Source organism: Carcharodon carcharias, chromosome 10 (genome assembly GCF_017639515.1).
Source record: "Carcharodon carcharias isolate sCarCar2 chromosome 10, sCarCar2.pri, whole genome shotgun sequence".
NCBI classification, from domain to species: domain Eukaryota; kingdom Metazoa; phylum Chordata; class Chondrichthyes; order Lamniformes; family Lamnidae; genus Carcharodon; species Carcharodon carcharias.
The window spans coordinates 151129368-151143377 of NC_054476.1; the positions used below are offsets into that span (position 1 = coordinate 151129368).

Here is a 14010-nt window from a genome sequence, read left to right on the forward strand (position 1 = left end):
TGTTGAACTCAATATTCAGTCCAGAAGGCTGTAAAGTGCCTAGTCGGAAGATGAGGTGCTGTTCCTCCAGTTTGCGTTGAGCTTCACTGGAACATTTCAGCAGGCCATGGACGGATATGTGGGCATGAGAGCAGGGTGGTGTGTTGAAATGGCAAGAGACAGGGAGGTCTGGGTCATGCTTGCGGACAGACTGAAGGTGTTCTGCAAATCCAGTTTGCGTTCGTTCTCTGCAATGTAGAGGAAACCGCATTGGGAGCAGCGAATGCAGTAGACTAAATTGAGGGAAGTGCAAATGAAATGCTGCTTCACTTGAAAGGAGTGTTTGGGCCCTTGGATGGTGAGGAGAGTGGAAGGGGCAGGTGTTGCACCTTCTGCAGTTGCATGGGAAGGTGCTGTGGAAGGGGGTTGAGGTGTAGGGGGTGATGGAGGAGTGGACCACAACCACCTTCCTTTGTGATAGGTTTGACTCTAAGTAGCAGAGAGTTTTCCCCCCATTCCAGGGATCCTTGGTTCCACACTCAGTCAAATGCTCCCTTGATGTCAAGAACAGTCACTCTCACCTCACCTTTAGAGTTCAGCTCTTTTGTCCATGTTTGAACCAAGGCTGTAATAAGGCCAGGAGCTGAGTGGCCTTGGCAGAACCCAACCTGAGCTTCATTGAGCAGGTTATTGCAAGCAAGCGCCACTTGATAGCACTGTTGATGACCCCTTCCATCACTTTACTGATGATCGAGAGTAGACTGATGGGGTAGTAATTGGCCAGGTTGGATTTGTCCTTTATATGTAATAGGACATATTTGGGCAATTTTCCACATTGCCAGGTAGATGCCAGTGTTGTAGCTGTACTGAAACAGCTTAGCTAGGGGTGCGGCCAGTACTGGAGCATAAGTCTTCAGTACTATTGCCAGAATATTGCGAGGGCCCACAGCCTTTGCAGTATCCAGTGCCTTCAGCCATTTCTTGATTCCACATGGAGTGAATTGAATTGGCTGAAGAGTGGCATCTGTGATGCTGGGGACCTCCGGAGGAGGCAGAGATGGATCATCCACTCAACATTTCTGGCTGAAGATTGTTGCAAATGCTTCAACCTTAACTTTTGCACCGATGTGCTGGGCTCCTCCATCATTGAGGATGGGACTATTTGTGGAGTTGCCTCCTTCAGTGACTTAATTTAATTGTCCACCACATTCACGATTGGATGTGGCAGGATTGCAGAGTTTAGATCTGATCCATTGGTTGTGGGATCGCTTAGCTCTGTCTATCACTTGCTGCAATTGCTGTTTGGCACACATAGTCCTGCGTTGTAGCTTCAGGTTGATCCCTCATTTTTAGGTATGCCAGGCGCTGCTCTTGTCATGCCCTCCTGCACTCCTCACTGAAGCAGCTCTAAAACAGTGTCCACTCAAATCCCAGATCCTTGGAATGCATGGATTGACCTAGATTATTAGCAACGATGTATACCTTACGGTATGACTTCCAGCCATGATAATTCAGATTAGCGTTGTTTAATCTTGAGTCAGAATACATTTAATCAATGGATGAATACATAACATACCTAATCAACTCATGGCTGGTGGTGTCCAGATAGTTGAGTATTATATTTACCTACCTTTTAAGGTGTCTAGCTAGGATTAGCATCTCAACAGCATGCCTGAGGTTAGAACTTTGGCATGTAGGAGAATCAACATGACAAGCCAATGGTGCACCGTCAGCCACCCTTCTGCCTGATTAAATGACCTCTCATCACCAAACTCGCTGCTGGGGAGGGTGCAAGATTCCATCCTACATCGCAATAGTACTTTATTAGCTGTAAAGCACTTTAAGACAGAGTTCATGTAACTAGCTATCCATATCAGGAGAGGTGCAAGAGTTGTCTGAGGTGATTCTCCCTGACTGGTTTTTCCTTTGTCTCTACAAGGAAACACCTACCTTTCAATCCCAGCAGCAGCAGCATGGCTAGATTGCACTCAATGTGCAACTGCAAACCTACCTTACCAGAATTGTGTAATTTTGATATTTTGGAACCACAGTGCACAAATTTTTGACTAGACTGCCTCTACTTTGATTTTGCAATGACCCAATGACACTACATGTTGACCATATGCATACTGATCACCACCAGTGATGCCTTCACAGTCCAACAGCAGCCTCCTCTCCCAAGCCAACTCGTCCAGCATCAAGGCAATAACCACTCAAAACCAGCTCTGCTGGCCAGAACATGTCTTTCGTATACCAGGCACCAGACTCCTGAAGCAACTGCTCCACTCGGAACTCGGCTGGGGTAGAAGCCTCCCAGGAAAACAGCAGAAACACTTTAGGGATGTCCTCAAGAGGTCAAACATACCTGCCAACTCGTGGGAGTCCCTGGCTTGTGACTGATCAAAATGGAGAAGGTTTATTCAGAAAGGCACCAAACACATCGACTGTCAGGAACATACAAAAACAAAGATGAGGTGTCGAAGAGAGCATACAAACCTTCAGACAATCCATTTACCCAGCCCTTCTAGCACCACCTAACCTGCATGTGTCAGAGACTGCAGATCGCACATTGGACTTATCAGCCATATCAGAACCCATCAAACCAGAGTACAAGCGAGTCACCCTCGATCCCGAGGGACTGCCTAAGATGATGATGACATACTGATCTGCATTAACAAAACCCAAATGGAAAATAGTAAATAACCAGAGGCTGGAACTGTGATGTAAATGACAGAGTTCAGTTTAATCCTAATCCCTGCTTTGTCTCTGCTTTGTTCATTGGGGTTTACACATCCACTGCGACAGTGAAGTGTATCACGAGTCCAATTGCCAGAATGAGTGGTCCTGAAAGGAAGGCTAGGCCACGGCGGATGATCAGTTGTTTCATGGGTAGAACATCTCCAACTGTAATACCAGATGGTGTCATACTGGACTCATCGATCAGTTGTTCTATGTCGATGTTGTTCTCTACTTCCTCAATTTTTTCTGCAAAACAAATCAAGGAAGAAGTGTTGTGTCAAACAAAGTTTCACAGAGTCAAAGAGATGTGAAGCTTGGTCAAATTATAAGGAGTGTCTTAAAGGAGGAAAGTGAAGTACAGAGGTTTTAGGGAGGGAGGTCCAGAGCTTTGGAACTGGCAGCTGATAGCATGGCCACCAACAATGAATGAACAAAATCAGCGATGCTCAAGGCTCCAGAATTGGAAAAGTGCAGAGGCCTTGGGCTGTTGTAAGGATGGATTTTACAGGAGATAGGGAGGGACAAGGCCCTGGAGGGATTTGAAAACAAAGATGAGAATTTTAACACTGAAACATCACTTAGCCAGGACCCAATGTAGTTCTGTGAGCAAAGGGATTACTGGGCTATGGACCAAATGCTAGAAAGTGGGATTAGACTGGGTGGTTTGTTTTTTGACTGGCACAGGTACGATGGGCCAAGTGGCCTCTTTCTATGTGGTAAACGTGCTATGATTCTATGATAGGATAGCAGTCAGGAGAGCACTGGAATAGTCAATTCTAGGAGGTAACGAGGCTGAAAGTCACACAGATATTCTAAGCCCATTATTTGACAAGTGGACCAAACTTTTAGGGGCTCAGAATGACCATGTGCAAAGCTGCCCGACCCACACACACAGGTGGTGTAGCAATTGCAGAAAGGGGTGACCAAACTGCATTCTTGGCCTACAAAAGGAACATACTGTCAATGCCGGAAATCAGAAACAAAGAGACAGAAAATGCTGGGAATACTCAGCAGGTCAGGCAGCATCTGCGAAGAAAGAGTTAACATTTCAGGTTGATGATGTTCCATCAGAATGGGGAAATGTTATAAATGTACGTGAAAGGCAGGGAGGTGGAAGACCACCAAAACGGAAGGTCTGTGTTGGGATGGTGGGGTTGCTGGGATTAAATGACAAAAGGTTTCATAGTCCAAAATCAAAGAGAGCGGTAATGCGACAAGTAATGAAACTAAAGATGTTGAGACGGATGTGAATGGCAAGATAGCTACATTCAAATGCAAAATAAAAGGAGAGAGAAAAAGCAAATCAGTAAAGGAATGTGAAATAAATTGCAAATAGAGGTTATGTTCTGAAAGCATTGAACTCAATGTTGAACCCTAAGAGAAACACTGGACTTTTTTTTTGGATCAGTGCAAGGTTCTTCATCCATTAAAGTATCATTGTATACTTACTTATAAAAATGTCACTATTTGTGTTAGTTAAAAGGAAAAAGATTTTGTTTGGGATACTCTTTCAAGTTTTAAATGGCAGGTGGGAGGGGATTGATATAGGTGGAGCATGCAAAGAGAGTAAACTTCTCATTGCTTATCTTGGAGTCCTCTCTTTTAGATTTTCCTTTCCCTTTTTCTCTGAGCTGTTCCAATAGCTTGGCCAATTGTCATGAAGCTATTAAGGTATATAATATTTTGGAAATTATTCTTGTTTTAAAATAGAGGTTTGGTCTGCGGGTGTGTCTTAATTAGATTAAAGTCAGCTACTCTGGGTGCTTTGATATGTTCTAGTTTGAGATGTAAACAGCGAGGTAGAGTGTATTTGCATTTTTTGAATAGAGCATCCAAGGAGTGGGGTGTAAACTTGATGCCTTTCTAGCAGCTACCAAGCCATATGCTTATATTACTAATAAAATTGGTTCTAAGGGGTTTCATTGTTAAAATGTAAAGTACAAAGAGGCTGGTGAGACAATGAGAATTTGAATTCAATCAGTGGTGGTAGGTATAACTTCAGCAGTTTTTGGGTGTGCAGGCAGAGGCCTGTAAGATCAAAAGGCAGCTGCAAGCCTCCAAGTGGCTCCAATGAAAAGAACCTCATTTTGAATTTGTAAGGTGAAAATGCTTTGCCTGGTGTTTGCTTAAGTCTGTGGGTTGCTGTTGCCTTAATGGAGATTAGTTTGGGAATTTGTTAAAAGCTTATAATAGTAGTAATTTGTAGTCATGTAAGTAACTGTGAAAAAATGTAAATAAATAAAATGTTTCAATTAGTTTAATGTAAAACCTCAAGAACTGGTGGTCTGATTCCTGAATTTAGAGTCGCATCTCAAACATAACACTTAAAATTATAGGTTATGACAGTTGTTTAAAGTTTCCCTCTGGGATTTTTAAATAACTCCGCTGTACCAACTGCATCAGTCATAACACCAATAGAGAGACATCAGTCCTTATTGGTCTTCCACTGGTTTGAAGGAGAATTGCAACTTCAGACTGGCTGGAGGGCTGGCTAGAAGGAAACACGTTACTGGCCATGTCCATGTACACTTCCTTCCTCTTTAAGCAAGCAACTGAAATGATCATTGGTAGGAGGGAATAAATGTTTACTATGTGATGCATAGTATGCATACTATGTGATGTATTATCAATAAATACAGGGATTCCTCACAATCACTGCTTTTGGTTTAATTCAGGAGTTGAAAGATAAAAAGCTGTTGCCCTGTTGCTCTGCAAGAAATGTGTCCCCTGTTTGTGAATCATACAGCTCTAAAAGTGGCTACTGGCCATGAGAAGGTTTGTTCTTGTATCATGCCTGTCAGGGTGGCCATTTCTCTTCAATTTCCAATTGGATTTATTGGTGACGATCTTATACTTATAGCCCCTAGTTTTGATCTCACCCACAGTTCTTATATTTCATGTGAAAAATATCAATTTAATGCATAAGCATTGTTTAAAAGTTGTTCTATTGATTACTCTACGTCAGCTACATTTTCTGTGAACTTATTCAAAATATATGAAATTACTTACTTCCATGTAGCAAACTTATAGCCTGTTTATACAGGGATGGGTTTATGGTTTTGTTGATTCAGAGCAGTGTTCAGGTTTGTTAAATGGAGAGTGATTTAAAGTGGACATAAAATTGGATACCTGTAAAAATAACTTCTATTTGGCCACCAGAGGGGCTGTTTGAGGAATCCACGTTATTCTTCACACCGGCATTAACCCGAGCCTTTAAAGTACAAGAATCTTTATTAAGAGAAGACAGACCTGGAATAGGGAGTGCTTTCTATTTGAAGAAATCCCCCTCATCTATATTATTTTAGAAGCAATCAAAAACTATTTGCCAGGTGTTAGAATCATAAAATGATACAGGAGATCATGTAGCCCATCATGTCTTTGCTGGGCCTTTGACAGGGTTATCCAATTTGTCTCTACCCATTTCTACATAGCCTTGCCATATTTTTCCTTTCAGAGATTCATCCAATTTCCTTTTGAAATTCATTGAATCTAGTTCCACTAACAAATTTCAGGCAGAAAAGTAAAACCACAGGTACAACTGGTCTAACAGCTATGAAGAACTGCATTTTCATGCTCCTCCATCAAGAAACACCATGAGTTCTCCATATGTGCTCTGTAGGCAGTTCCATTAGGTTTGTTGGGAGCTGATATGTCACAAGAGCTGACAGACCAATCTCAAGGTACCCTGCAGCTAGAATTTTCTTCTTGCTGATAGAGAGGAACCTGCCAGCCCATTGGTCTAAGCGGCACTTGAACCGAAGTACCAGAGGCTAGCAGTTAATGAACTGAATTGGTTGGGACTTTTTAAAAAATCGACTCTAAGGAACATTTTACTTGATATGCTTATTGTAGCACTTCACTGTTGTATAATGGAGGTAACCGAGAATTAAAGGAAAGTATGTATCATTCATCATTTTTCACAACCCTAAGATGGCCCAAAGCACTTTACAGCTAACAAAGTACTTTTGAAGTGCAGCCACTGTTGCAATGTAGCAATGTGGCAGCCAATTCTATACACAGCAAGCTCCCACAAACAGAAATGAGATAATGACCCACCTAATCTAATCTAGGTGTTGGTCGAGGGATAAATATTGGTCAGGACACGGTGGATGACTCCTTTTCTCTTCTGAAAAATATTGCGCACAGGATATTTAACATCCGCCCATGGGAGTGGATGAGTCCTCATTCTAATGTCTCACCTGGAAACCAGCACCACTCCCTCACTACTGTGCTAGGGGTGTCAGAGGAGGGCAGCAGAGGAGGGGTGGCAGATGAGGGGCGGCAGGAGTAGATTTTATGCTCAAGTTCCCGAAGTATCCTGCAAACTTTCAATTCGGAGGTGAAAGCACTACAAACTGAGGCTGAGAGAACAGTATCCTGGCACTTTCCCACTGGGAATCAGAGAGCAATCCTTGGCCTCTGCCAAACACTAACAGTGGTCAGATGGCGAGGGACTCCACAGACCATGTGGGAGCACATCCAGAGTTTTGACTGGACTGTTGTGCATGACTTGAGGAAACAAGAGGGAAAAGCAGGATTCCAAAAAAAAAAGCATATTTTTGCAAAATTTACATAGTAACTAATTTCCGTTATACCTGATCAGATGTTTTCTTCCAGTTCAATTTAAAAATCACAGTTTGGAAAAAGATCACTTGCACAATCACAGCTGTAAACATTCCGGACCAAAGGCCTGCAAACACAGTAGGACTGCAATGAACAAGTGCACAATCAGGTTGACATTCTTCCTGGGCAGTTTTCTCCCCTTCTCTGCTTGAATTACCTTTGACATATGTTCTCATGATGTGGCACGGGAATCTCACCTTCATTAGCCAGGCCCAATTCCCTTGAGAAAGCGGCCTGCCTTCTTCTATAGCAATTTTTTGCTGAATTAATTGGCTGGTGGCCCATTCCAGAGGCATCAAGTGTCAACCACACAGTGTGTGAGGCTAGGGTCAATGCAAATACATTTTTCTAAACTATATATAAATGTATTACAGCATGCTGCAGTGAGATTTGAACACTCAACCTTCAGGTTGCTAGTCCAGTGGAATAGCCACTTCACTACAGCAATCAGAAGTGCCAGTTGCTCTCTGGCACCTTGCACAGTCACATGCAAGTCTAGGCACGGAGTGTTGACATGTTCTTCAATCACAGCCAGGTTCCTAAAGTGTACAAAAGCAAAATACTGTGGGGGCTGGAATCTGAAATTAAAATAGAAAGAGTAGGAAATACTCAGGTCAGAGAGAAACAAGGCTATTGTTTCAGGTCAACGATCTCTTACCAAAACATCCTGAATTCAGAGTTCACTGAATGTTAACTCCAGAAGCACACACACTATCATGATCAGGAGTGGGAAATCTTTTCTCCGCCCCACCCAATGGCGAAGTTATCAACTAAAACACCCTTACCTCTAACCTGGTTGAAATGAACTAACTCAGCCCTGACTAAGGGATCAAATTGCCCTTCATATCTATCCCCTCATGAAATGCTGCAACTTAACCAGATGGCTTCCCAACTAAGCATCTCCACAATGTAGCACAAGAAGAACAGAAATATAAGCCAGCTTTCATAAAAGTATTATAGTATATTCAAAATAAAATCCTACCCAAGATGCCAAGTTTTGCTGCAAACATCAGTGATATTCCAATGGGATAACCAATTGCGTAGAACACAATTAGATTGACAATGGCTCCCAGTTTTTGTTTCCCAGATCCTATTACCACTCCAGTACTCACACACTGTAGAGCAGACAAATGAAATATATTAGTGACATAATTCAATTTTCTGTTACAATCTTCCCCTACCAGAATTAGATAACAAGTTAGAGAACCTTACACCCACACAAGCTGCCAAATTCACAGTCAGAAAGTTTAATAAGTCTTTTGAGTTTAATATGCCGAGGTTGTGTTCTTGTCCAAACTTTAATCTTGCCAGATGTTAACTACATTATCAAATCAACAACAGAAAATGTTGATGCAAGCCAGATCTAGGCAGTGACCATGTGGACAGATCTGGACTTTGCCTAATAGATTATGGCCTTGGCACTTCGAAGCCCTATGAATTTGACCAAAATTCGCCTTGGTTTCTAGGTCAGCTGGAACAGGACAAAAGTACAAACATTAGGATGTGATATTGTTCCAGTTACATACATAAAAGATTATCCTGGATTCTGTGACATAATCTACCTACAGGGGGAGCACATCTTCCTCAAATGGGAATAGTTTCCCTGACTACCATGGATACACTTAACTTTTGAGCTCCACAAGTAACTCTCTATCCTATATAAAGATCTAGCACAAGTCTCAATCTCACCATATGGCTCAACGATGCATTAGTAATACCCATGTTGAAATATGGCTCAGAAATGGGCATAAGAACTGGGCATAAGCACCAAAGTAATGAACAAACAAATGGATGGATCTGATTTTAAATTGCTTTGAATACCACTAAAGGGCAAGGCTCAGGACAAAATCTCAAAAGAAACTACACGAACTGACTAATCAATTGCCACTAACCCAGTTGGTGGACTCTAGCATGGACACCTCATGTGCCAACCCATGCCTGACTTTGCCAGAGTATTCACCACAAAAATGGAAAAGGCCACCAGGCAGAACAAAATGTGGCAACAATATAACAACATATACTTCCAAGGGGACACAAGCAAGTGCCCAGGGCCAGAAAGGCTGGAAGATGGCTGCACCCAGAGACAAAAGCTCAAGGCTTATGCTACCAGTTCTTCAGGTTGTATTGAATGCAGCAGCAAAAAGTTGAAGTTATGAATATTGACTCTAATAGATCAAATGTAGATTAAACTTATGCGTCATTTGTACAATAGTCCCAGCATTCGGAACAATGTACTTACTTTTGACTTGATGAACAAAGATGAAAACAACCAAATCACAACACTGGGGGAAAAAAAAACTTAAAATAGCTGAATGTCTTCCCATCTTAAAGGGTACAGGCTGGGGTGGTTCAAAGTTTAAAGTCTGGTCAGTCTTGTGTGAGCCTTCCTCAGCCAGGACAGAAGGAAGTGTGTCCCAATTGGTTTCAACACTCCTGGGTTCACACTCTTGGTAAGCATGCAATGACCACAGACGGAATGTAAGCATGGACATTGGGCATGAACAGGGTTGAACTCAGCTGCATTGAACTCAATGGATGATTAGGCTGATGACACAATCTAAACTCACATGAAGGATATTGCTGAAAAGAGAGACAACATGTTGCTGAAGCTTTTCTTCTTGCACTCAAACACAAGAATATTCAAATTATCACAACAATTTTTACCTCAAGAGAAAAGGGGGTTCTGATTGGTTGGCAAGTTGACTTCAAGCCAGCCAATCAGCACCCTTTTCTCCTGAAGTATAACTTGTTGCGATTGTTTGAAATTTGGCATTCTTGCATTTGTCCTGATGAGCGCAAGATGAAAAGCTTCAGCAACATGTCTCACATTTCAGCAATTTTCAAGTTCTGCACTACCAAGCAACATGGAGAATAGTTGAGAAGTGAACACGGCATTGAAGGACAGCCTATATTGAATCACGTGATATTTTCTTTAAATTTGCTGTATTACAATATGGGAAAGCCACTGTTGTGTCCTTCTGGATCACAACAAACATTAGAAACTGTACTCAAGGTTCCAGACTACTTTTGATCAATGTGAACATAGCAACAGGAGGGGGCTATTTAGCCCCTCGAGCCTGTTCCACTATTCAGTTTGATTATGTCAGTTCTGTATTTTAAATCCATCTACCCACCTTGGTTGCATACCCTTAATACCTTCACCTAAAAATAATCTATCAATCTTAGTTTGAAAATTTTCAATCGAGTCCCAGCCTCGACAGATTTTTGGGGAGGGAGTTCCAAATTTCCACTATCCTTTACGTGAAGAAGTGCTTCCTGACATCACCCCTTAAATGGCCTGGTTCTAATTTTAAGGCCATGTACTCATGTTCTGCACTCACTCACTAGAGAAATATAGTTTGTCTCTATCAGATCATTCAACTCCTGTTATTATCTTAAATATCTCAATTAGATCACTCCTTAATCTTCTACTCTATACCCAAGGGAATACAAGCCTAGTCAATGCAACGCATCTTCATAGTTTAAGCCTTTAGGACAGGGAACACACAAGAATATAAACAATGTTCACATTCTTGATAAATAATACCTTTTGGATTCAACTTTTAGTTTGAAATTAAAAAAAATACTCACAGTCACAGCATCAAAAAAGTGGTAAGTAGCAATTAATGGATCTAAATGCGCAACCATTCGAATAATTTCTCTAAGAGAAAGAAGAGACAGGTGTTAGTTTGAGGTATTTGTAAATTACTTTTGTAAAGTACACACAGAAGAGTTTTTCCAGTTTGTAAAATTTTGCTTTTACTAACTTGTCAGTGGTAAAGATATAACCCACCACATCCTTTATGGCTGCCAGTATCAGAGCGATCACCAATGCACAGCAGCCTGTTGAAATAGACCTGCATGAAATGGCTAAATGAAAAGGGATGCGAGGTATTCAAAAATTATAAATAAATTTAAAGCTCCACCAAACTCTTAATACTACAGCTCAGCTGTTTCCGAATCTTTAAGCTTGAAGATGGTATGGAATTTTCCTTTGTTTTGCAAATATATTTTTTTAAACAAGTTTAACTTGATGGGGGATATCTGTATTAGTCAGAATTCTTGCTCCTGATCCAGCAACCTCTCTGGGAAGCTCGATCCTTTGCACCCTACAGCCCGATCCAGTCAAATGACAAGTCTCTGGCCCACATATTGAAGAATCAAATGAGAGAGCGAAGTCAACTCCTTCCAAAAGAGGGACTGGGAAGGGGAAAAAAGCATAAAGGAATGGAGTAAGAATTGAGGCGATGGATTACATTATTTGAATGGAGGCCATTCAGCCCATCATATATGTGCCAGTTCTTTGACGGAGCTCCCAATAATTCCCCCCCCCTCCATAGCCCTGCAAAGTTTTCCTTTTTAAAGTATATATCCAATGCTCTTATGAAGCTTGCAGGCAAGTAATTCATCACCAACGTAATATATTATAAACCAAGCACTCACCAGCACACAACAGAGCAACTTTGGCACATGTTTTAGCCCGCTCTGGGTTTCCGGCACCCAAAGCATTCCCCACACAAACGGCTACAGCCACATTGTATCCCAGAGGGATCTGCAGGGGAAACAACATCATGATTGTAATTCAGGATCACTTCATTTTCCCCATGTTGTTCCTCCTTGTGATAGGTAGCTTTTGCCCCATCAGTATATGGTGTAAATGTACGATTTGGGGTGTTACAGCACCATAAAAGACTCAGATTAAAATTCCCAGTCTGTGCTATGACATGCTGTTTGGCAGCAGTGGCTATTTGGTCTGCTTCGTCTTTCATTGTGTCGGCATCACAGGCCCATATCTATCTTCCGCCAATGTTTATATAAAGGGCAAAACAAAAGAGGGTACCAATGATATTGCTTTCGACAAGCCTGAGCAAGAAAAGGCAAGTGTATTTTGCCTGAGTTCAGTAAGTAGGGGTTAGAAACAGTACAGGTACCAGGTGATCCCAGTCACACTGAATAATCTGTTTCATGCTGCATGACCAATTTGCGATTGCTTGTTTTAATAAGTTGATGATCCTAATAAATAGAACAAATGTAATTCAGCAAATGTTCTGGGGTGTTTTGATGAAATAAAGTGCCATAAACATTTTGTTTTGAACAAGCTGCACTGCTCTACATTTTGCATTGTAACCCAGTTTCCAGTTTAAATAAGTAAGCTAATGGTGTGTAGTCTCAATGAAATGCCAGCCTTACCATGTATGCTGCTGATAAAACTTGATAAATAATGGCCTGGGCTCCAAGTTCTACTTCACTAACTAATCCTGTGAAAAGGAAACAGTACAACCAGACTTTAATAATGTAAGAGATGTCAAAATAAGAAAAAATATAAAGACTTGGATTTATATGTTAACTTTCTTGATCTCAGGATATCCCAAAGCACTTTTAAAAAAAAGTAATTCATCAACTACAATTTACAGTCACTGTTGTCATGTAGGAAGTGCAGCGCCCAATTTATACACAGCAAGCTTTTATAGATGGCAATGTGAAAATGACCAGATAATCAGTTTGCTTTAGTAACGTTGGTTCAAGGATACATAAATCAGGACACAGGAGAATGCCCCTGCTCTGCTTTGAAATAACATGGGAATTATTTTTATTTTTAAAAAAAAACATCCACCTGTGAGATCGGACAGGACCACTGCCAGTGACGTATCAATCCCTGGAGTGTGGTTTAAATACAACTTGCTGACTCAGGTGAGAGTGCTATCGACTGAGCCACAACTAACTCAAGCAAGAGAAGGCCATTTCTGAACAACCTTTTCACCCTGCCTGGCAAATTATCCCAGAACACATCAAGCAGCACAGATGCCATTTCAAAATATTTTTTGTTAATTTATATCTGGTCTTACCCTCTTTTTGAAAAGTAATATTCAGGGTTTAACTTCTGCAAGCTCTTTAATATTTTATATACACAAAACTCCCCCCACCAAACATCCAAAAACACAACAGCATCAGTTTTCTCATGTATGCTGCCCTTTCTGTTGACTCCTGCACATCGGATAAGCAGTCTGATAATTTACTGAATGTGCAGGAATTTTCTCCACTTAAATATTGGGAATATCAAATCCTCGCTTTCAATCCTTGCTCCAAACTCCATTCCCTTATCACCAACCCTCATCCTGACAACTGTAGAAATGGAACCAGTCTTTGCACAGCCTTGGTGTCACGCTTGTCCCCAAAATGAGCTTCTAGCACATACCCACACCATCACCAACCTGTTTCCACCTCCGTAACATTGCCCGACTCCGCCACTGTCTCCACTCCATCTGCTGCTGAAACCCTCATCCATGTCTTTGTTGCCTTTAGACTTGGTTATTCTAACACTCTATCACCCACATTCTACCCTCTAAACCTGAGATCATCCAAAACTCTGCTGCTTGTACATTACGAACTCTGGACTTCATAAGACAAAGTTTTAACTGTCTCTTTGAAGAGGGGGATGTAACCTCCTAAGAAATATGCTTGGAGACAGGCCCATGTAACCTGCTTAGTATGGAGACAGAGACTCAAAAATCAAATTGAAAGTAAGGTGCATGTTTTAGCACCTTGAGACAAAGGAGGAGCCAGCTGGCCCAGCTGCATATAGATCCACGGACTCTCAGTCAATCAGGCAGAGAGATTTGGAGAAGCTGATCCACAACAGATGCTGCCATGCCAGAAGAAAAGGACTGT

General features: G+C 41.5%; 1 protein-coding gene across 3 annotated transcripts in view; it reads right to left on the reverse strand.

The window, feature by feature from the left end:
• Nucleotides 1-2703: 2703 nt before the first annotated feature.
• LOC121283492 (multidrug and toxin extrusion protein 1-like) overlaps nt 2704-14010 on the reverse strand; it is a 48056-nt gene continuing 36749 nt past the window's right edge. The window contains exons 10-17 of one of the 3 annotated variants that reach the window (XM_041198135.1): nt 12532-12599; nt 11785-11893; nt 11109-11211; nt 10933-11002; nt 8324-8456; nt 7314-7408; nt 5848-5929; nt 2704-2964 (exon numbers count right to left, since the gene is read on the reverse strand). In XM_041198135.1, the coding sequence (XP_041054069.1) occupies nt 2765-2964; nt 5848-5929; nt 7314-7408; nt 8324-8456; nt 10933-11002; nt 11109-11211; nt 11785-11893; nt 12532-12599 (860 nt within the window). In that variant the 3' untranslated portion in view covers nt 2704-2764. The remainder of the gene's footprint in view (nt 2965-5847; nt 5930-7313; nt 7409-8323; nt 8457-10932; nt 11003-11108; nt 11212-11784; nt 11894-12531; nt 12600-14010) is intronic. The other 2 variants (XM_041198136.1, XM_041198137.1) reach the window with 2 other exon arrangements.